The sequence below is a fragment of the Thermobia domestica genome, chromosome 11 (assembly GCF_964235325.1).
Source record: "Thermobia domestica chromosome 11, izTheDome1.hap1.1, whole genome shotgun sequence".
Lineage (NCBI taxonomy): Eukaryota > Metazoa > Arthropoda > Insecta > Zygentoma > Lepismatidae > Thermobia > Thermobia domestica.
Genome location: NC_137464.1, coordinates 65,911,314 through 65,935,388, shown reverse-complemented (window position 1 = coordinate 65,935,388; position 24,075 = coordinate 65,911,314). Strand labels below are relative to the sequence as shown.

General features: G+C 36.0%; 2 protein-coding genes across 10 annotated transcripts in view; both read right to left on the bottom strand.

The window, feature by feature from the left end:
- Nucleotides 1–13,472: 13,472 nt before the first annotated feature.
- On the bottom strand, nt 13,473–15,458 carry LOC145665154 (uncharacterized). The gene has a single exon (XM_081732434.1). It carries the CDS (start codon nt 15,456–15,458, stop codon nt 13,473–13,475), a length of 1,986 nt encoding a protein of 661 aa, XP_081588560.1.
- Nucleotides 15,459–15,812: 354 nt separating this feature from the next.
- LOC145664133 (uncharacterized) overlaps nt 15,813–24,075 on the bottom strand; it is a 32,648-nt gene continuing 24,385 nt past the window's right edge. For all 9 annotated transcript variants that reach the window (XM_081730517.1, XM_081730524.1, XM_081730519.1 and 6 more), the window contains 4 exons: nt 23,138–23,552; nt 20,739–20,923; nt 17,969–18,134; nt 15,813–16,375 (listed from right to left, as the gene is read on the bottom strand). In XM_081730517.1, coding sequence (XP_081586643.1) covers nt 15,885–16,375; nt 17,969–18,134; nt 20,739–20,923; nt 23,138–23,552 — 1,257 coding nt within the window. In that variant the 3' untranslated portion in view covers nt 15,813–15,884. The remainder of the gene's footprint in view (nt 16,376–17,968; nt 18,135–20,738; nt 20,924–23,137; nt 23,553–24,075) is intronic.

The following is a 24,075-nucleotide window of genomic DNA, read 5'->3' as shown; positions in this document are numbered from 1 at the left end:
ACGGTGATGATGAGAAATGAATGAAATGGTGGAATGAAGAAAGTGGGAGGAAACAGGAGAACCCCGAGAAAACCCACGAGCAGGGTGTGTGTCCACTACAAAGTCCACACAGCGCGAGCTGGGATCGAATCAGGGACCCCAAGCACCGCAAGTGAACGCTCTACCACTGAGCCACCGCGCCCCCTAACTGTAATTCTGTGAATGTGAGTTTTGTCAACAAAGGGCCAATATAAATAGTGAATGATTTGATCCTAGTTACTGTTCTTGTATCGTAAAATAAGTAAATAATATACAAATATGGAGGGAAAGATTTAGGGGGAGTGCAAAGGTGCACGTGCACCTCCCCTTCGTTGTAGATATATACTATCTAAAATGAAAAGCTAGCTCCCTTTGGGGCTTAAAAGAAAGCAGTGCTTTGCAAAAGCAATAGTTTAAGTTGATTTTCAAAAGGTTGAAGGAAAAGGATTCACCAAGCAAAACAATATAACATTTGTTAAGTAAGGAAGAAACCAGAAACCAGGGGAAGAGAATATTTTTCCTGCATAACACTTGTGACCCTCTTTAAAATACTCCCCTTCTCCGTTCTATGTACCAACGTTGTCAGCTGTAAAGAATATTGCCACTGTGACTTTGAAATTTCAGTGTGATTGGTTATTTTGGTAGTTATTTGTGCACCCCCTCACACAATCCTGGATTCGGCCCTGCAAATATGTAATAATGTAATATCATATAATAATAATAATAATAATAATAATAATAATAATAATAATAATAATAATAATAATAATTCAACTTACTATACTAGCCATAATCGATTATAAAGTGTTTTGAATGACTACTGAGTACATAAGTGTTTATCAGAAGAATGTGTACGTGTGGAATGGTTACACCAGTCGCCTGATTTCAACTCCACAGACTTACCTGTACATTTTTGGATTTGAAACATGCATATTTTGAAATGAGAGTTGTATCCACTGAAAATATAATATTTTATCCGTGTTTAGCAGAGGATAAACACAACACATCGTTCTCTGGATAATCGTATATTGAAAACATTTAAAAAATAATGGTGGGTATTTGAGATAATGTCTTGAGAATAGTAGCAAGCAAGAAAACGTGATTTGCTTTAAATTAATGAATAATGAATAACGTAGGAGAGGGATGAGAATTTTTTAGTCCTTGGGACTAAAAACTATAGAATTCATTACGTGGGACTTTTTGATGTACTAAACAAATTCATAATCTATATTCACGACATTCGTAAATTCCACTTCAGAGGAGCGAAAAAAACAAAACTTCAATTACAGGGTCGTAAGACATTTGAGGATATACTGGAGACAGCCAAAAAGGCAACCGTATGTAATAAATGACGAAAAGTATCAATCCAAAATTTGATACACTGCTATAGTAATTGAAGTAGAGATTTATTCCATGTAACCACCATCATCCGCAGTAACGGCTTCAATGCGAGATCCCAAGCATTTGCAGCGACAAAAGAATTGAACAATGTGAGATATCAATATACATATGACTTTCTGTCTAATTATTCAAAGGGAACATGCCATATATATATATATATATATATATATATATATATATATATATATATATATATATATATAGAGAGAGAGAGAGAGAGAGAGAGAGAGAGAGAGAGAGAGATATGTGAATGGTCGTTCAAGGTGGACCGGGACTCTTATTTCTTCAGAGAAAACAGATAACACAAGAAGCACCAAGCTATGTGTCCTTTTCAAAGTATTTTCCGTGCGTGTCGAGGCACCGTTGCCATCGTTGTGGCAGCTCCCTGATTTCTTCGGCGTAGAAAGAACTTGGTTGTTGTCGTAGCCACTGGAGGACATCGTTCCTCAGTGCTTCATCTGTCATGAATTTCTTCCCTCCCAGATGGTCTTTAAGGGGTGCAAACAAATGATAATCACTGGGGCTAAATCTGGACTATAGGGGGATGGGGCAAAACTTCCCAGCGCATTTCGGCCAGAGTTGTTATCACATTGGCCTGTGAGGGCGGGCATTGCCATGGAGAAGAATGACATTTCTAGACAACATCACAGGTTTTCTCTTGCGAATGAACTTTCGTACAGCACTACTCAACGATGTGAAGTAATACTGGGCATTAATTGTGCTCCCTTTGTCCAGAAAACCCACATGGATAACACCCTTCATGTCCCAAAGACACTTGCCATGATCCTTCTAGCGGACGGCAGCTCCCGTCCTTCGCGAAACTCTTTACACCATTCGTACACTCTTGTCCGTGACATCGTTTGTTCACCATACTGTGCTTGCAATCTTCTGAAAATCTCAGCTGGTTTAACTTTCTCCTTCACAAGAAATTTGATTACAAACCTCTGCTCCACAGCCACAGACATTGCTTGCCGCCATGTTCGCTGTAACTGCTGCGCATGTCCCAAATACGTCATTCCTGGCGCTAGTTACTCGAGAAGGAATACATTACGTCACCCGCAAGTTTGATCATGATCCGGCTATTCATCGGTTATTTATGTACGAAAATCCCGCTCAACCTTAAAGTGAAAAAATATTTCAGAGCTGGCTACCAACATTCTATTTGGCTTGTAGTTAGTTTATGAATGTTTGAACCTAAAACATCCGAGACACAAATTTTTCCGGCCCTCTATCATCAAGTGATGATGTCATCAAAATTACGTCACAAAACTGTAAATAATAAATAAAGTGATAGCTAAAGATGCTAAAATCAGCATCTTTGTTTTCAAATAAACAAATATTAAAGTATAAGTATATTCGGTGTAAAGATAAAGCTTACTCTAAGCCAGTGGCGAGTCCAGAAGTGAGGCGCGGGGGGCGCCCCCCCAAGAAAAATATTTTATTATTTTTTTTACAATATTATTTATCTCAGATGAAGCTTCGATTTGTTTCCGGACAAGTCTAATTTATCTTTAGATTGATTATATAATTTACCATTGATAGAATTTAGCAATGAGTGGTAAATATGGTAAATTGATTCCCAAAATGTAGGATAATTTAGTGGGGAAATAAAAAAAAGGAGTCCGTAATCTGTTTCTCAGACCTACACCAGCTCACGAAAATCTTTGATTCATCCCTTCTCAAGAATCTTCCTCCATGTCAATATGGACCATTAATGTCTAAATTGAATGCATTAGTACATATAGGTATACTATGAAGTCAATGGAAGTTGAAAAAATATGATTAGGTGACCATGTTGTATTAAAACATTGGCTACTACTGCACATGCGACTTTAATCAACCGAAGTATACATAGAAATATATTACTAAACACTTTGAAATATTCTAACAGTTATTTTTGATTTTATAAAGCATCACCCTCAATCCTGTCATGTTAACATGTAAATATTTATAACATTTAAATATATAGGTATATTGAAATTAAAAACATTTCTTCGAGTTTAATTTACAGTACAAACTTTGAAATCATAATAACATGAGGCTAAATATGCACTTACATCAGAATTTAGTATTAAATGTCATTATCTTAGTTAGCACTGCCCTTCATAGGAGCACAACAGTGAGCAAGGTAAATTGTTCCTTGTATATGTACACGATACACGTTGTTTACGAAAGTAGCAGGAGACAAGTTCTTGGCAATCGCGGGAAATATCTGGAAGCGTCACCCATATTGACTTGTATCTATTGTCTTCATTTCTTCTCCATCCCCATTCTGTAGGTTGTAGTAAATATTTATTCCATATTTGACATTCACGCTCTGCTCGTTTGCAGTATTGTTTAAGAGCATCTTGTGTAGGGGGAATATTTTCAATTGCACGATTCCTTTTAGTGAATAACACTCGCCTGCACTCGTTGATACTTGTAAAAGTAGAGCAGCGATCATACATAAAAACAACAAACTTTTCTATCAAATATAACACACGATCCTCTAGAGAAGTTTCATTCATACGCAGCTGATCAGATGCAGTGCTAGCACCTCTAAAAGACGTCCGTACATTCCAGATTTTTCGTTTCCCAATGCTGCGAAAGCTTGATACTGTGTCACATCCTGTAACCAGTGATGAAAATTTTCCGGAAAATTTTGAAACGGAAAATTTTCCCGGAAAATTTTCCGATTCATAAAAACATACTCCACTTATTCCTACATCGTTGTTTAGTCGAGATGTGAGGTGGAAAATTTTCTTCTATATTTTTCCGGAAAATTTTCCGTTCTTAACAAATATCAGTGATTAAGTAACAATTCTTCAGTATTCATAAAATTGATTGAATTCATATATAGAAACGTTAAAAAGTGAAAGATCGTTGAAAGAATCTGAAAATTTTCATGGCTCAGACAATTTTCAGTACGATGTAAGAACTAGTGGAACAATTTTCCATGAATCGAAAAATTGTTTGTCCTGTACAATGAAAATTTTCCGGAAAATTTTCCGATTGATAAAAACATACTCCACTTATTCCTCCATCGTTGTCTAGTTAAGATGTGAGGTGGAAATTTTTCTTCTATATTTTTCTGGAAAATTTTCCGTTCTTAACAAATATCAGTGATTAAGTAACAATTCGTCAGTATTCATATAATTGATTGAATTCATATATAGAAACGTTAAAAAATGAACGATCATTGAAAGAATCTGAAAACTTTCATGGCTTAGACAATTTTCAGTACGATGTAGGAACTAGTTTAACAGTTTTTCATTAATCGAAAAGTTGTCTGTTCTGTACAGTGATGAAAACTTTCCGATTCATAAAAATATATTCCACTTATTCCTACATCGTTGTTTAGTTGAGATGTGAGTTGGGAAATTTTCTTCTATATTTTTCCGGAAATTTTTCCGTTCTTAACAAATATCAGTGATTAAGTAACAATTCGTCAGTATTCACAAAATGGATTGAATTCATATATAGAAATGTTGAAAAGTGAAAGATCGTTTAAAGAATCTGAAAATTTTCATGGCTTAGACAATTTTCAATACGATGTAGGAACTAGTGGAACAATTTTTCATTAATCGAAAAGTTGTCTGTCCTGTACAGTGATGAAAATTTTCCGATTCATAAAAATATATTCCACTTATTCCTACATCGTTGTTTAGGCGTGATGTGAGGTGGAGAATTTTCTTCTATATTTTTCCGGAAATTTTTTCGTTCTTAACAAATATCAATGATCAAGTAACAATTCGTCAGTATTCATAAAATTGATTGAATTCATATATAGAAATGTTAAAAAGTGAAAGATCGTTGAAAGAATCTGAAAACTTTCATGGCTTAGACAATTTTCAGTATCATGTAGGAACAAGTGGAACAATTTTTCATGAATCGAAAAATTGTGCCCTATACAGTGATGAAAATTTTCCGGGAAATTTTGAAACGGAAAATTTTCCGATTCGTAAAAATATACTCCACTTATTCCTACATCGTTGTTTAGCCGTGATGTGAGGTGGAGAATTTTCTTCTATATTTTTTCGGAAATTTTTCCGTTCTTAACAAATATCAATGATCAAGTAACAATTCGTCAGTATTCATAAAATTGACTGAATTCATATATAGAATGTTAAAACGTGAAAGATCGTTTAAAGAATCTAAAAATTTTCATGGCTTAGATAATTTTCAGTACTATGTAGGAACTAGTGGAACAATCTTCCATGAATCGAAAAATTGTCTGTCCTGTACGGTGATTAAAATTTTCCGATTCGTAAAAGAATAGTCCACTTATTCCTACATCGTCGTTTAACTGTGATGTGAGGTGAAAAATTTTCTTCTATAGAGAGAGAGAAACACCGTGTAAATTTTTATTTCCCAACTTGAAATACAAAATTTTCCGTTCCCGAAAGCTAATTGGAAAATTATAATTTGTTGCTGACTAACTTTCCTCTACTGAAATTCAATTTTGTAGCTCTATGTGCACTTAAATATAGTGGAAAATTTTCCACCTAACATCACTATACATAATGTCCAAAATTGTCAGGCCTATGAAAAGTGTTTTCCACTTGTTTCTACATCGTGATGAAAATTTTCCGATCTATGAAAACTTTCCGACTCCTAAAAAATTCTTCAATTTTTCCATATAAGGCAGAAAATATGTCGATTCATGAAAAATTGTTTAACTTGTTCCTACATAGTACTGAAAATTGTCTGAGCCATGAAAATTTTCAGATTCTTTAAACGATCTTTCAGTTTTTAACATTTCTATACATGAATTCAATCAATTTCATGATTGCTGAGGAATTGCTACTTGATTACTGATATTTTTTTAGAACGGAAAATTTTCCGCCTCACATCACTACCTGTAACTGAGTGAAAAGCCGGCAGGTTTATTTGTAAATCAGTGGCCAACTTGTTACAGAATTCATGAATGGGAAAAAAATTGTTTATTTTTTTCCTATACCATACTTTATCCATAGTTTTGATATGTTCTTATTTTTTCCAAAAGCTCCAATAGATAAAACAATTACATCGGAGTCTATAGTTCTTATAATTATTTTTGAGTGTCCATCGTCTGCAGCATGCTTTGTGTGAAGAAGTAGTTGCGTATCAGCTTCTTCGTGGGAGCATTGAGTTATATCACTCACATCAATGTCTTTTGGTATTGTTTTAACAAATTCATCAGAAGGTACACAGAAGTTACTTTCCTTGAAACTTACATTTCACAAGTTCTTGTGCCAACAGGTAAAAAAGCTGCTGTTTGTTTTCATTGAAAACCAGGAATTTGTTGAAACGTTTGGGAATGATTGTGGGCATAGTTACCTTAATATGAGTGCCGTTTCCGCTGTCACGAAATTCTGTGTACCATTTTTCAAATTATCCTTAAAATACCGATCGAACACATCAACTCTTATGAACTTTGCTAAAAAGATACACTGGTATACAAATTTCGATCAAGGTCGTGCTTATGTTGGGTTTTCCTTGGTTTCATAATGATTTGCACACTGAACAGAAGTGTGGCAGTTATTTTCCCGTAATTTCAAAATTTGTGATGATATAAGCATATCAGATTTTATTGAAACAGTAACATATTATACAATTGTATCTTATGCGAACATTGAACTACAAGCATAACACAAACATTGTAGTCGTGCTTCTGTTGATTTTTTATTGGTTTCTTAATAATTTGCACCCGCTGAACACAAATATGGTAGATAAAATATGCAGTTATTTTCCCGTAATATCAAAATTTGTAATGATATAAGCATATTAGATTTTATTGAAACAGTAACATATTATACAATAGTATCTTATAGGAACATTGAACTACAAACATAACACACACATTTTGGACATCAACTTTCTGGGTAACAAAAATCTACATAATACATAAATACCAAAATATATGAATATTGCATTTCTCATAAAAATACACAAAAGTACTTGAGATTGGAGGAAAGTGTTCATCAAGTACTGGAATTCCATAATCAAAAGTAAAGGTTAGTGGTTCTTTTTCTTTTATGGGAAACGTTCACTTCGTCACGGACTAAGCCCCAAATATAATCACCCATTATTGCACAGTCCCACCTTAATTTGTACCAGCTTTCCATTACCTGAATGTCCTTATGGAAACGTTCCCCGTGCTCTTTGCTAACATGTCCTACATTCTCCCTAAAGAAATCCAAGTATGAATGAAGCATATGTAATTTTAAAGACGTTCTACATCCCAATGCTCGATATTGATCAATGAGTGTCTTAACTTGATGATCAAACGCTTCACTTCGGTTATGCACAAGAAATCCCGTCACCAACTTATGAAAAGCCTGCCAAGAGTTTCTGTCCAACTCCGGCATTTTTTGTTTAGTGTAGCACTATTAAGCATGACACGAATCTAAGGCCCTGTTAAAATGCTAGCCAGAACTTTTGCCTCTGATAAAGCTGGAAACATTTGTTTGATACATGGCAGGGCAGGTGAATTGCGATCCAGTGCTTTCACAAATTGTTTTGCCAATCCCAGCTTAATATGTAATGTTGGCATGAGAATCTTTTCCCTGGGCACTAATGCTTCATTTATCACATTGTGTGTTCCTGGAATAAGCTCCGTTCTTTCAGGCCACACGGTTTGATCATAATGCTGGTTAGTTGCCCGACTGTCCCACACTGAGAAAAATGATTGGGTTGAAACGTGACCATGCGGTGTGGTTAAAAAGATTTAAACCAAATTGGGTTTTTTAGGAACGATGGGTGGTCACTTGCAACCCAACTGCATTAACCGTTGGGTCAACAAAATTACTATATGTCACCGTAGAGAATTTTAAACCAACACTTGAGTCATACCTGGTTAACGGAAAGTGTCATGATACATGAAACATATAGTCTAATCGAAGCTGATTTAAGTGGACTATTAAGTATTACAAAAATTACAACACATGTTTGTTATTTACTGTCTATTCAGTCGAAATTATGCAGAGTTATATCTTGACAGAGCACGATTACAATAGCAACGTTAGCTCCGGTCCAAGCGGAAGGCTGCGGAGGAAGAAAGTAGCGCCAAAAAGAAAAACAATCATTGCATCGAAACCACAATGCATGAATAGCAGTGCTGTAATCTTTTTTCCTAATGATATTCTTATGTCCTAGCATATAAGAATAACAGATGGCGCCACCGTTACCGTGTAACTCTTGTCAGACATTTCACAAGTTTAAAAAAACGATTATTTTGGCCAATTACAGGAGACTTAGAACGTTATTTGTAGCTTTGCAGAAATGTCAAATATACTGCGGAAAGCTTTGAAATAACTACTTACTGGCTATGAGAAATGAAAATATTCACAGCCATAACGGAATTATTTCTGATATACTCGGAAGGCGATATCGTTGGTGTCGCATTATAGAGACTACACTCACACAGGCAATCTTGAGTCTCTCCGCCTCCACCGTCAATATCAACGCACTGTCCATAACTACATCGTTGCTTATAAACGCCGTCGCTGGTTCACTACCTGCAATGATCTTTCCACCACCACTCATCCCACAAAATACTGGAAGCGTTTTCACCAACTCACTGGCCGTTCATCTCGCACACCTTACCCACTCTTAGACGGAGACCAACCCCTTGCTGACGATACTGCGAAAGCAAACGCCTTTGCCGATTACCTTCAAGGAATTTTCACTCCTCTTTCACCTGATCCGTCTCTACGCCGCCATCCAGCCGATAATCTCAATCTTTCAACACCAGATCTTCAACCCAATTCCAGCCACCATCTCCCTGCAAATAGTGATCTTACTGCTCCTATTACGGTTGAAGATATCCACATCACAGTCGCCAGAAAACGTCAGTCGGCTCCAGGCGCTGATCGTATTTCTTACCGACATGTCAAAGAGGCTCCATATATTCTTCTTCATTTACTGGCTGCTATCTATACATTTATTTTACGCACAGGCTTCATTCCGACTTCTTGGAAATCCTCGATCACTCTCATGTTTCCCAAACCAAACAAGCCTACACAGGCTGTCTCTTCGTATCGGCCCATTCAGCTCACGCTAGTGTTTAGCAAAATTCTAGAACGTACACTGAGAAAAAAAAATGTAGGTGGCATACTTAAAAACGTAGGTTACATTCGTAATTCGTGTAGTTTCTGGACTTAACGTACAACCGTATATAACATCCTGCAGCAAACGTATAGCTGAAAAAGTATGTATTATACGTACTGTCTGCATAAGTGCAATGACGTCATTCGTGTGACGTCATCTGCAGTAACAAGTATATACGGAGGTGATATCTAGCTTTGTGACGTCAGGACCATATACAGCATATTAGTTAACAATGATGACACACACTGACTCTCAGGACGAAGCATAATTTCAAGAAGTATGTATTATACGCTGTGTACCTATGTTTCTTGCGTTCAACCCCGAGACAGCATCTATATTGTACTTATGCCCCATACGTACGACTAGATACAGTATACGTATTGTACGTATGTATTATACAGATTTTCCTTATGTCGCACACAGCTTGTCCAGATACAGCATACAGAATATCCGTATGCACCATACAGAGTGCACATATGTAGCTTACAGACTGTCTGCATGCAGCATATAAATGATACGTACGTCGCGTACAGGTTGGCCATATGTAATGTATGGATTGGGTGTATGTAGCTTATAGGTTGTTTGTATGAAGTATATGGATTTTACGTATGTCGCATACGTATTGCCTTTTTGTAATATACGGATTGGACGTATGCAGTATATAGATTATACGTATGTTTCTTGCGTTCAACCCCGAGACAGCATCTATATTGTACTTATGCCCCGTACGCATGACTAGATACAGTATACGTATTGTACGTATGTATTATACAGATTTTCCTTATGTCGCACACAGCTTATCCGTATGCACCATACAGAGTGCACATATGTAGCTTACAGATTGTTTGCATGCAGCATATAGATTATACTTATGTCGCGTACAGGTTGGCCATATGTTATGTATGGATTGGATGTATGTAGCTAATTGGTTGTCTATATGAAATATACGGATTTTACCTGTATCGCATACGTATTGCCTTCTTGTAATATATGGATTGGACATTTTTAGGATCTAGATTGTGCGTATAGTGCACCATTATTAAAGAGCTGCAACATACTGCAAAATGCATGATACATTCTTACTGTAATGTTGTCAAATATTGTTTTACACTGCATGAAAACAAAAATAGCTTAAAATATGGTTGATCTCCTTTGTGCCAATAATAATAAAATTAACAATACTACACTTTTCAAATTTTAGTTTGGAGCAGTGAAACTGTCCAAAGAAATGTATTTGCCTGCAGGGTGTCCTATAAGTATGGACTTCCTGCTAATTCGTTGGAAAGCTACTGCGAAGCCAAGTGTTGAAAAGTGACGAACGTTAATTTTAGAAATATTCGCAGAAAGGCGGTTAACCATGTTAAACTATTTTAGTTTTCATACAGAGTAAATCAATATGTGACAATATTACTGTAAAAAATTATCATACGTTTTGCAGTAAGTTAGTTGCACCACTTCAATAATAATGCAAAATTCACAACAATGTACAGCGGGGGACACTTCTAAATGGTACAGCCATATGGAGATTTACGGCTAAGGTGTACCATTTAGAAGTGTCCCCCGCTGTACAATTCTATATTCAAACTTCCATATCTTCTTTTCCATAATAGTATCTTCCAAAATACAGAAGTTATTGCCACAAGAGGCCTGAATAGAATTTTTCAGAAAACTTCTCTGTACATTTTAACAGATAAGTTATTTTTTAAAATATAGATATAATTAAAAATATGAGAGCCTAAAACTTATTCGCTCACATGATTCCTACACAGTACTCGCCATTAAAAATGCAACACCAAGAAGGATACAGGGTAGCTGCGCCAAAGTTCCCATTCCGATACCTAATAGTAAGTGTAGAATATGCTTAAATTTACCGCTGTATTCGCTGTGTGGCAACGTGGTGACAGCGGAGCAGAACTGGAGCCCAACATTGATAGCCAGAACGGCTGCAACACGGCAAGGCATCGAGAATAGTTTCTCTTGTAGTATGGTAAGCCATGCATCTTCGATCCGATGCCACAACTCATCAACTGTAGCTCGAGAAGTTTGCAGGTATGAGAAACATTATGGAATCATCGATCTGACATGTTTAAGCGGCGAGAGGTGGGAGGATCGCGCTGAACAAGAAAGCAGAGCAAGTGTAGTATATCTAGTGAGGTAGTGTAGGGAGTTTCCTGCAGAAATGAAATATCCGGCAGGACCTGAAATAAAGGGACTACAATAGAATCCAACACCTTGTTAATGTACCGTTGACTTGTCCAATGTCCGACAATACGTAGGAGCCATAAACAGGCACATAACGACATCCCACACCTTAACACTGTGCGCCTGTTGAACGTGGCGAAGCAAAATACAGGCGTCGTCCAGCTTAGTGCCACGGGCGAGAGAAGTGAATGCGGCCATTGTGATACTGCATACAGAAGCAGGATTCTTTTGGAAAGAAAATATCCAATCTCTTCATAATCAACTCCATTCTAGTATCCCATACCTACGCTCTGTAATCACTCACGCCACACCACCTTTCGCTTACCATTTAAATATGACTGACTGGTTTTCACTTGCTGTCACTATATGACATAACTGGCACTTCTTCGTGGCACTTATACTAATGAACTGTAACCTTCCATGCTCCACGCACTGTAAATTTGGACTTCCAACGATGTCGTCTTAGTGTTGCACTTTTAATGGAGAACAGTAACTTTCTCATACATCCTTAAAGAGTGATTCTTAAAGTTACGTGTAAGATACAAGTGTACAGCATATATACGCAAGAATTTAAAACTTACATCAAACTGCATCTTCAAAGTACGAAATAAAGTACAGATTTCAGCAGTAAATGCAACATTGAATTCAGCCAAATGATAAATAGAAAACTCATGCACACTCAGCATTGTTCGTTGTGGATACTGCCTATGACAGACAATTGTATCTCATTTCGTGTCGTTTTTCGCACTTGTTTAATGCCAAGTACCATGCATAACAGAACGCACGTTAGTCATCAGGCTGCATGAGTGAAATCCTTAAACGCTCCTACTGACCTGCGATGATGGCAGCACTAGAAAAGTTACAAAGTTATGAAACGAACATGGAACACCTGATACAAAGTATAGCGATGTGCAAAGTACCCCATTCTCATGACTTGGATAAAGGATAATTCTGGATGTTGATTTGTTCAGAAAGTAAACGATAATTCTTTATTATTCATTTATATTGTATTATACATTTTGTTACAAATCTTTCCAGTTTACACAACTTTACCGTTAAGATTATTACCAATTTTACAAAGAATCTAACAAAATCTCGTTTCCTTGGGACATTTACATTACTTCAAAAATTAGATCTGAACATTGCCCCTACCTGGAATTCGAAAATAATTCACATCTGGTGCCAACAAAACAAAAATAACTTAGACATTGACAAACTACACAAGCCAAAATACATTTTCAAATATCCTTGTCCTAAAATTCAAGTATTATACCTGCAAAAGAGTTTCCAAAAAAGATAACCAGGTAAAGAATAAATTAAAGAAATTTTTTATTTCCACAATAATCAGTACTGTGAACAAAGTTTTTTTTTTAATAGGCAGCAAATACAGGGACAATGATTAAAAGGAATCAAAAAACTAAATTAAATCACTGAATAATTTGCAGCAATTGTTCTCTAAATAATGCAAAACTTAATAGATGTTAAAGTAAGAATTCGGTAACCGTAATAAAAATGGTGCTGACTACATATCTAGAGGAAGAATATATTTAACTAAAGTAATATGCAGACACAAGGTAAGCCACTTTTCTTACATATGTGCCCTATAACTTCTACAAGTAGATATGTTTCACTACCTTGTTATTTCTTTTTTCAATAGTTTTCCTAATATCGTGTGTTTTGGATTCCATCTTAAGTGCGGTCTATTTCAAGTACCATCGTTCCTATTAGTTACTTAAAAATGAACGGTAACTTTATTCGTTTTGTTCATTATGGTATGTAAACTAGTTTATAGGCGATCTAACAGTTACATAGAGACTATGATCGGACATAACTGTAAATGTGTTTGGTATGTACGTCATCAGATCACTATAACGAAGCCAAACAGATTCATTCTTTTTTGAAACTTTATATGCAAAGAAGTGTAGGTCAAAATCATTAGTTTCGAACAAAGAACATAATAAAAATATTCTTTCATCGTCAGTAACCCATATATCCGTTATTTGGGCAAATATAGGTAAACAGTTTTCAGTGCACAGATCAACAGTAACAACAGAAGAAACATCTAATTTAACACCTTTAATTCTTACCCAGGCTACAGAATATATCACAGGATTCGATGTCAGAAAAAACTTTTGTTTCAGCAAACTAGTGATGATAGTTCCCACTTTTCGCTTTTTTCCACAAATGAAAGAGCACACAGGTTTATTTTTTAAAATCATGTCGTTCAATATTAGTTGGTTTTTCATTGCAATTGTTTTGCATATGTTCACACGGCTCGAAGACGCCCTGGCAGCAATTTTAGAAATTTTATGTTTGGCCTCAAATCTCATTGTCCACACTTGGGTCAAAGGTCCAAACTTAAGAAGCATACTAGGATAGTGTAAAAGAAAATGGAATTTTGGTTTTAGCGAACTTTTAGTAAGGTTGCAATATGTCTCATTAAGATCTGCTATTAAATATGTCAGTTGCTCAGACGTATCATTATAAACCCTCTTATTTAACAATCTATCCAAAATTCTACGTAACGCTGTATACAAATTCCACACTTCATTTTTTCTTGGAACATAATAGCCAAAAAGTAAACCAAAATACCTAACTAATATAACCATTTCAGAAGCAGACGTTCTAAGTTTCAAGTTGGATCCTTCCACTGTTAATGCATTCACAGGTTTGGACGAAGAATCCGGACCGTAATCAAAATTAAACAATCGAGCTTGTACAATATTCAATGGAACTAGTTTCGTCTCTTGAACTAAATAAGTAATAACAAAATTCATTACGTAACGACAACCACCTTCTAAGTAGTCATGTAAAATATCTACTCCTACATTATCAAAAAGTTTAAATCCATTTAAATTAAGGAAAACACATTTCTCCTTGATACCTGTTCTCGACGTATCATTTAAGAGTAAATGTTGCTCATAATTTTCCATGCTCCTCAATGACGTTTTATCTTCATACAACATACTTTGCATCTGCTGTTTGCTACAAGTACAGATTCTACAGTAATAATTTGCCACAAAGTTCTCCACAAAACCCAATATGCCATTTAAGGCTAAATTATCGCCACATAAACACACAACATGAAACTTAATAGCTCCGCTGAAAACATCGGTGGCCACTGATACACCCGTATGGTTTAATTCATTGAGTATTTCAATTATTTTTTGGAAAACCATGTTGTTTCCAAATTTGTTCCTGTCAGATGAATGGAACAATGCGAGAAGGAAAATGTGATTCAAAAGGGAAGCGTAGTGAGTGGGGAGACAGGGCAACGACAAGTAAATTGCACCTAATTTATGAATAGTAGCATGACTACCAAGAGGATTCCCAATCTCAAAATCGTCGAAATACAGTATCATGGGAAGGTGAAGGTAATTTCCTTCACTTGTGTTCAGTACATCTTTCCAAATTTTCGCCTGCACAATGTTTTCTAAACAGATTGCATCATTTTCTAAATACTTTAAATATTGTAAGGTTTCAAATAAGACTTTATTAATTGAAAAAAATTTTTGAAGAACAACATTGATAGGTATAAGCTGCATTGTACAAGGTATAGATACAAAACCGACACCATCTCCTGAACGTTTGGACTCCATACGTTGCCCAATTGTAATTTCTATGGGAGCAATGTACGTTTCCAAACGTTCAAAGAATTGAAGACGTTTATATTCTGAACGAAGATCCGTTACACATGCAGCATGTGATGACAACACTTTTTCGAAGCATTCTTGAATGTATCTTGGAACATTATCTCTACCAACCATATTATAAAATTCGGTTTCAAGAATATTTTTTGAGGCATGTAAAAAATTATTCAAGTTTTCCACAATGAACTGAATTGTAGAACTAGGAATAAGTGGCATTGCATGCAGTGATGATACAAATTGTGCTATAGCGTTTTCTTTTGTTATTTCATGAACAAAATCTTGCGTGGGTGTAGAAGGGGTATCAGAAAGTACAATATTTAGGTTTGATTGGGAATCAATGACTGATGGGGACGAAGTACATGTTGAATGGACTCTAAGTGTCTTTTAAGAGTAACTCCCGATGAAAAGAGGCGAAAGCACCTTCTTTCGCCGCAACGGAAATCCCTCGTACCAGTAGTTAACTTCCTGCAGTAAATTCTCATGTGCTTTATTAAGTTAGATACTACAGGGAATTTCTTCGCACATCCGTAACACGTATACATTTTATGTAATAGTTAAGAGGCAAAGATCCGCTAGTAAGTTCCTCACTGCTTGATTTATACGATCGAATTTTGTTTCTATGTTGTAAAATCCTCTCTGTATGACGAGCCAAATATCTGATGCTTCTTCTGGGTATTGAGCACCAACGGACTGAAAAATTTTGAAAGCAACATCTACAGCTTGGATTACACTGTGCATGGAATAATATGTGTGATCCACTACAACATACACTCCCTTCACTTCCGTAAGATTGTCACCAACAAATAACACAAGGGGCTGGAAAGACCGTCCAAGACGTTGGAGTTTGTTCCTTCGGGATTCAACGCACACCTGTACGTCATCTCCTGATGCAACTTGAGTTATGAATCCATCTCTTATTTCTGAGCGCGATGGTTTCCATGTTGTAAATCCTCTCTTCCGTCTGCAGGGCGGAATTCCAATTATGTAAGGAATTAACGGAAGGGCCACTAGACTCCTTGAGTCAGGATCTTGATCTGAAAAGAACAACAGTAGTTATAATCGGGTCGTTCAGTGTGAAAGTAAACTAGAGCTAAATTATAATCGACACTTCTGAGTATTTCAGTTACCGGTAACTGACAAACATTGGTGATAACTAAGAGGGAACTAATTGAAAGAATTAAATAAAATCACTATTGAATGATGCGGAGAATAATTTCAGAAATACGAAGATAAGCGACCAGCTGATATTTACTGATAACACCAGTCATAGTAAAGAAAAATTACACGCTATTATGGTTGGATGTCGAAACATTTTCTCATTCTATTTTTTACCTACTATGACTAATATGGTTTTATTATTCAATGATTTCAAGCCAAGAGTTCCAATGAGTTATCTTAACACTTAATTAACAACTAGCTTCAAAATATATACCAGTGTATTGTTTAGGTCGAACTAAATCCTAGTATTATTTGACAATATTCCTTAGTCTATGAACATGTATGTGAAACTAAGCTATTTTATTGTAAAAGTGAAGGTTCACTAAGTTTTCTGTTTAATTTCAGTTCTCAGTCTCTTGATTGCATTACGAATTCAGCACATGCTAAATAGCTCATTATGAACATATGTCATCCCTAGTTTTAGCTTCTAAAATCCATTCAATATCCAAGTTAGTACTTTCTAAATATATATAATTGTCCTTATTTTCTACTCTGCTGATCATGATCGTAAGTTTTCATATATGTTTTATTTACATTTTTGTTTAATGTTACACGGTAATGTTCATTAGGGTAAAAGACAGAACGACGGTAAACTAAAGTGAATGTTAAACTAAACTTTTTTGTGTGCTCTCACTGGGAATTGAACTCGAGACCACGTGCATCAAAGACGCACACACTAGTCACTAGATCAACGGAGAGGCTCTCGCCAAATGGCTTTGTGGTGAACAAACAGTGTGCGTGGGTTTTCTCGACTTCTCAAACAATTTTACCATTTTGTTCACCACCATTAGCACAGTCTCCTTTAGCCTTGGTGCATAACGTCGAAGCCAATATCAACAGTACTGCTTCAATCAACGAAATTTCATCTGGCATCCAAAGCCTTCCTTAGAATAGAAATAAGGTGACAACGAATTTAATATAAGTTCCGTAATACAACAGAACGATTAAACAAATGCCATACAAATATGGAGCAGAAACATAATAAGTGTACATGATAAGGAATAATAACTTTCGCATTTTGTTTTAAGATGAAACTTCATTCCTTTTCAAAGAATGATAGTTACTGGTCTAGTTGGAAAACTAGTTTATACCGCTGTGGGCCTACCAGTACCTTACCCACTCTGTCTAAGAGAGGAATAATTTTTAAACTCTTGTAAAGTACCCAGAAACAAATATATTTCGTGCTTAGGGAGCCTTTCATGGAAGCCTTTGAACAAAAATAAATAAATAAAAATAAATAAAAATAAAAAAAATACAAAATACTACCTACTTGTGATATGACCCACTTAAGCTGTATTAGAAATATGTAGTGTTAGGACAGAGTGGGTCCAGGTAACATGATTGTCTATGCTCGAAACGCAACTTTCAGAGATACTTCAAAATTCAAATTAAAATTGAATTTGCATTACCTCTAATTTGTCCTATGTAATTTGAAATTTGATGCTTTAATTCTGGATCCCTGGAAGTCTTTATGCGTTCTTCAGCGATATTGATTATTCTATCTCGTACTGCCACTATAGTACTGAAGAAACAGTTGTCCTTCTCTGGATAGAGGTACGAAAAATCGTGTAACAGCTGAAAAGAAAATTGTAAACATTAAAACACCAATGGAGCAAAAAAAAAAGTACATATGTTCAACCAACAGCGATACATACACGTACCAGTTGGACAGTCTTACGATTAATTTTTGCAGCTATTTCACAAATATTTTTGTTTATTATTTTTAATCAATATGAGATTGAAGGTAATATTTTGCAAGAAATTAATACTGTAAGAAATCCACCCACAGGTGCAATGTTGTAAGCCACAAACTTACCCGGGGATCAAACTAAGAACCCATGCACGAGAGTTAAGTACTACTGAGCCACCTAACCTAGCAACAAAACAAGTTTTAGTCTCAAGACCTGTAAAGCATTACAATCATTGAACATCTTAAAACTATTTTATTTACCTTGATTTGCAATGACTTAATGCACTGACTATGGTTTAATTCACTTATTTCATATGTAATTAGCATAATATTTTCTATCGTTTTATGGTTTTATTGTATTCTATAGGTTTATATTCGTATCATTGAATTACACGACCAAGAGTTGTATTATTGATTTTAGTTCTAAGCACGTTATTAAAGATTATTATTATTATTATTATTATTATTAAACAAATTGAGTCACACATTTATAAATTATTTATGTCAATTAAAATGTATTAAAATATATTATGGCACAAGTACATGGATTTAGTTCTGTGTGTATGAAGTTATACTTCAGAACACATAAAATAAATATACTTTTGTTATAATAAGTTAATAAATAATTCTAGTTATACCTCCAATGTGACATTTGTGTCCGTTTCACTGGTTCGTGGAGGAATAGTTGTTAATGCAAGTCATTTCTTCATTGAATGGTTGAAGTCTCCTTTTTTGACGCTTTAATTTCAGGCTACGTCTAAAACTACAACTCTCACAAATACAATGGAATTGGAAATGAACTCTAAGTAATTTCAGTAGAAGAATGTTTCAAATTTCACTAATAGCTGAGAGAGGTTATTTTCATAATATCCTTGCAGGAAGCATTAGCAACGTTACGGATATTGTAAATGGGTTCTTGGCCTCTGTGATAATTTGACTACCTTATCACTAAATTCCGGAACACTTTGCGAAAGACATAGTATTACAGTCATGCAAGTTGTTTTAATCCAACAACTTTCGAAAAAAAATTACAGGAAATTAAATACTGTACAAGTATATGAGGAAGCATCAACAAGTTCGTACAATCACCTAGAATGACGAACTACAACCCCCCTTGGACATGCATTTTATAGTTAGGTCCACGTATGTGAACCGTGAACATGGACTAGTTACAACTTTTTCCAGATAAACCTCTGAATGTGCGATGATTGGCAAGCTTGAAGCATGAAGCGTCATTAAATTCCTCCATCTGCAGGGGAAATCACGAAAGTAGATTCATGAAGAGAAGTCTGAGGATGAAACCCCATCCTATGAAAGGATCCAAGTGGAAACCAATTCCAAACTTACAAATGACCACCGCGGACGTCTGTAGATCTGGAAGACAATCTTTCATGAATGATGTCGCCTTGATAGAGAAAGTTGAGATAATGGAAGACAGGAGGATTACCATTGAAAATGTTCTGTGTGCATAGATATGGATATGGGTCTACCTGAAATAATACTCACAACCAGCTGCATTTTCAGGAAGTGTCAATACGATGAGTGCCACGACTGATCATTCCAGAAGGGATCGCGACGACGCTGCAAAGAAATGTTGCATCGCTGTGAGATGAAGAGGACCTTCTAGGCAGACTAATGACAACTGACGAACGCTAGGTTTATTTTTATGATCCATAAGCAAAGGAAATGAGCAAACAATGGAAACACCCCTCCTTCCAACCCTTAAAAAGACAACACAGAAGTCGGCCACCAAAGTGATGCTTTTAGTTTTCTGAGACTGAAGGGGTCATCACGAAGATTACCTACGACAGGAACTAACTATTACCTATTATTCCCATCTCCTGACTAAGTCACGAGAGGAATTGAAGAAACATCGTGGAGTGGCCACACAAGGGGTTCTACTGTTGGCAGACAATGTACCAGCTCGTGTCCATGAAGGCAGTGGAATTAGGATATGAAAGGTTGACCCACCAAAGTGACCTTTCTCTTCTCACAAATGAAGCATCCACTCAGAGAATGTTATTTTGACAGTAGGAAAGACGTTATTTCTGAGGAACTATGGTTTCAAAGCCAAACTGCAGACTTTTACAAAACAGGCTTACGGAAAGTGCAGAACCGCTGGCAAAAATGTGTCGCTAGGCACAGTGACTATGTAGAAAGGTACTAATACCATCCTTGTTGCAGTTCTCCTAAGTGGATTTCTTTTAGGTGATTAGGTGATTGCAGTTCTCCTGAGAACTTTGACACCCCCTCGGCACGCAGAAACAGGGATAAAGAGTTCAATAATGTCTTACAATAGGTAAACGTTTACGTGACAGCTTTCACCTTGACAAGGCACATTGGTGTGCCGCGACACACTAGTTGCTGAACACTGCTCTAGAAGAATTTAGAATCGTATAATCATCGTATTTTGATAAACATCTTAAATGCTGAGAGTTGGGGACACCCAATATTGATTAATTTCTCATATATAAACGTACAACACTTACTAATTGAAATCCTTGAGGTTGTTTTAGAGCAGGATATTTGTTAAAATAGTCCACGACAGTTCCTGCACCATCTTCGACTTCCCGCATGCGATTGAGGACTGTGTCGTTCCAATTTATTTCAACTAGTGCCCATGGATCGCTACTGTTCTGAAGCCACTGAACTTTTTCATCCACAATCGGCTCATCTAGAAAAGAAAATACACAGTATAAATGACTAAAATATAAAGATAAGGAACTGTACGGTCTACTGGAGTTGACTTCGGTATTTCAAATATTTCCAGTATTCTGACCGAAAAATGTTTAGAAAACTATGGTGAACCAAAACAACGTGAGTGCCACATACGACTGTATGCTATGGTATTGAATGGCCTGTAAAATGTTACACAAGCAGTCTTCTGTATGCTAATAGAAAAATCAAACTAGTGGACTAAAACAACAACCAGAAGAGTTTTCTGGAACTTTTTTTCACTCAGAATGCCTTTCAATCCACTTTTTTGGTGTGTTGGTCCTCCACTCCTCACAGCAAACTTTTCTCAGCTAGTTCACCGTATTACATATTTTTACAGTCTCATTACATTTGTACAGAAACAGTCAAGACCAACTAATTACAAATATCAGAGTAACGTGTTTAATGTTCACATTTAGGTGTGCTACTGTCTTGATACTGCAAACATATTACATGAACGTAACTATATATAAAATAACTATTTGCTTTCTCGAACTAGCTAGGTTTCTGATTAGGTTACCAGTTATCTCTATCACTACCTACACCCAGATGAAGGGGCTGCCATCTTGAAGCGTCTCAAAAGGAATTTTCCAATATTACACAATTTTCAATATATTTTCAGTATTTTCGTTATCGATATAAATTTCCAGTTGCTTTCCAGTATTGCAAGTATCAGTTAACACCCTGTATACTGTAGCTCGAAAACTGAAGAGGCCGCAGTGGCTCAGGGGTAGAGCATTCATCTTCTGTGCGTGAGTCCCAAGTTCAACCAAGCTCGCGCCTAGTGGGCTTTGTGTTGAACAAACACTGAAGAGTTCTCCAGCTTCCTGCCACTTTCTTCACTTCATTTCATTCATTCTTATTAGTGCAGTCTCTCTTAGCCTATGACAACTGTGGAACGTAAAAAAAAGATTTCTGTTTTGAAGATTGCAGCCAAAAACTGAGCTGAACAACGAATTCTCTCAACCATCCGAAAAGCCTCATTAAACATCTTAGTACTACTAATTAAGCAGACGTTTATATCAGTTATGTCAAGTTTATAGAAAAGTACTGAAGTTAACATGTTTTCTATCAGGTATGCCGCAAAGCCCAGCGTATATTATGTTGTACCTCTAAACATTGAACAGGGAAAAACCTATAGCACAAGTGAAGAACTAATCGATACTACTAACTACGTTCTAAATCCTGCCATTTAAATTATAAAAATGATTTTAGTCATTAACACAATGTTTATTTTGTGTGCTGTTATGCTAAAAAAAACACCATTTCTTACTTTCGAAAAATATTGTTTTTCCTGTAATTGATTAGTAGTGATTAGTTAAAAGTGTAAAGCGAAATCCAGTAACTATTTATTGATCGAGTGATCCATATCTAGTCATATTTTCAGGTAGAGTGACATGCAAAGTTAGATGCCAAATCCGCCTGACATTGCTATTACAAGTTTATCAATCACTGATTAGAGCTGAATTTTAATAAAGCATATTTCCCTACACCTGTAGATAATACGAAGTTTTAAAACTAATTTGATCGTACATCATTAGTTTAGATACGCCAGTAAAAGTAGTTTATGCAATAATTCACCTGAGTAGGCTTCACGGTATAAAAACCAGTAATACTGTACAGTACCCGTGGGTAAGAAGTTTGCGTACGTGCCTCTGGCGTGGGAAATCCGGGTTCGATTTCTGGCAGAAGTTCGGATCCTACTTTAAACTGTAGGTCCAAGTCTCATATAGCCCCGCTGCTGAACGGTACGCTAAACTAAAATAAAACCAAAAAGCTCCAACTATACCTGGTTTGCACGTTCTATGATTTATCATGGAAGTCATTTATTCTTTAATATTTTAATGATTGGTGTAATATCATTAAGTACTCACTGCATGCAATTTAATAACATTTAGAATAAGTTCGCGTTTCTAATGTCTTGTTACCATGGGAAGATAATAGCTTAGTCATTTCGTTCAGTATGTATTCGTTGACAGAAAATAAGAGTTAATATGTAAATCTAGTACCCAAAACCCATGCCCTTTTAAACTACAAGCTCTGTATGAGCCCTTTCCAGGACTAATTATTATTTGTCATTATATACTTGCTTTCATGTAACAAATTACTTTACATACTATCTAAACTACATACTAGCATGAAACGAAAGCTAGTTAATGTAAGATCTATATACCTTCATTTTCTTCCTCTACTGTTAGTACTGAAGATAAATTCGAAGACGTAGAACGCCTTGATGGACAACTCTGAGGTGAGGTGGGATCTTTTAACTCCCGAAGTTTCCTTCTCCGTGTAATGTAAGCTTCGTATAATATTCCGCTAGCATTTCTCTTCGTCTGATATCGTGTTGCAGGTAGCGACGCTGTATAATAAAGAGATGCAGCTTCCTTAGGAAATAGGTCTACAATTTGCTTTGCCAAGGTTGTGAAGTCAAACATCTGGATTTTTCTGTATGGGTTTTCAAAAAGGATGTGCTTAATCAAAAGCCGTCCTACTTCTTTTCGTTGACTTCCGCGCAACAATCCATTGTTTTGTGTTGATGAATTTATTATTGCCTTTCCATCAAGTGTTTCGTTCAGAACATTAAAGACCTGAAACAAAAGATCCGAAAACATTTTCAGTGTGCACTCACTGGATGTGCTTAAGGAAACAAAGTATTTGAGATTAAATAGACAACATGTTCATTTCTTCATATACAGTATGAGAACAGGAAGGTCGTCCTGTTCCTTCCTAATCTCAAGACCACAGACCTTTCTAGCACTTGACATCCTTCCTCTGTTTTTTCTGTATTTTAAGACGACAGAACATGGCAAGATGGTGCACTGCTAAGTTACATGGTTGCTACTCTCAATTTTTCTACTGATCGTGGTCATATGTGGCACCAATTGAGTGATGCCATTGGGGAGAAGTATGAATGAAATGAACTATGAGTCGTAACATTCACTTGTAAACTCATTACGTTACCTGAAACAAACCCCAGATATCAAGAATATGTATATGAAGGGAGGAAGCAAGTCTCAGAAAATGTCCTAGATATGAAAGCTGTACATTTAAAAAATAAATAAAAGAAGTTAAATGCTCGGCATTGGTAAGTGTAATTTATAAGTGTAGAGT

Coding starts and splice junctions, on each gene's coding strand:
- LOC145665154 (XM_081732434.1), bottom strand. CDS start 15,458: ATGGTTGGTAGAGATAATGTTCCAAGATACATTCAAGAATGCTTCGAA.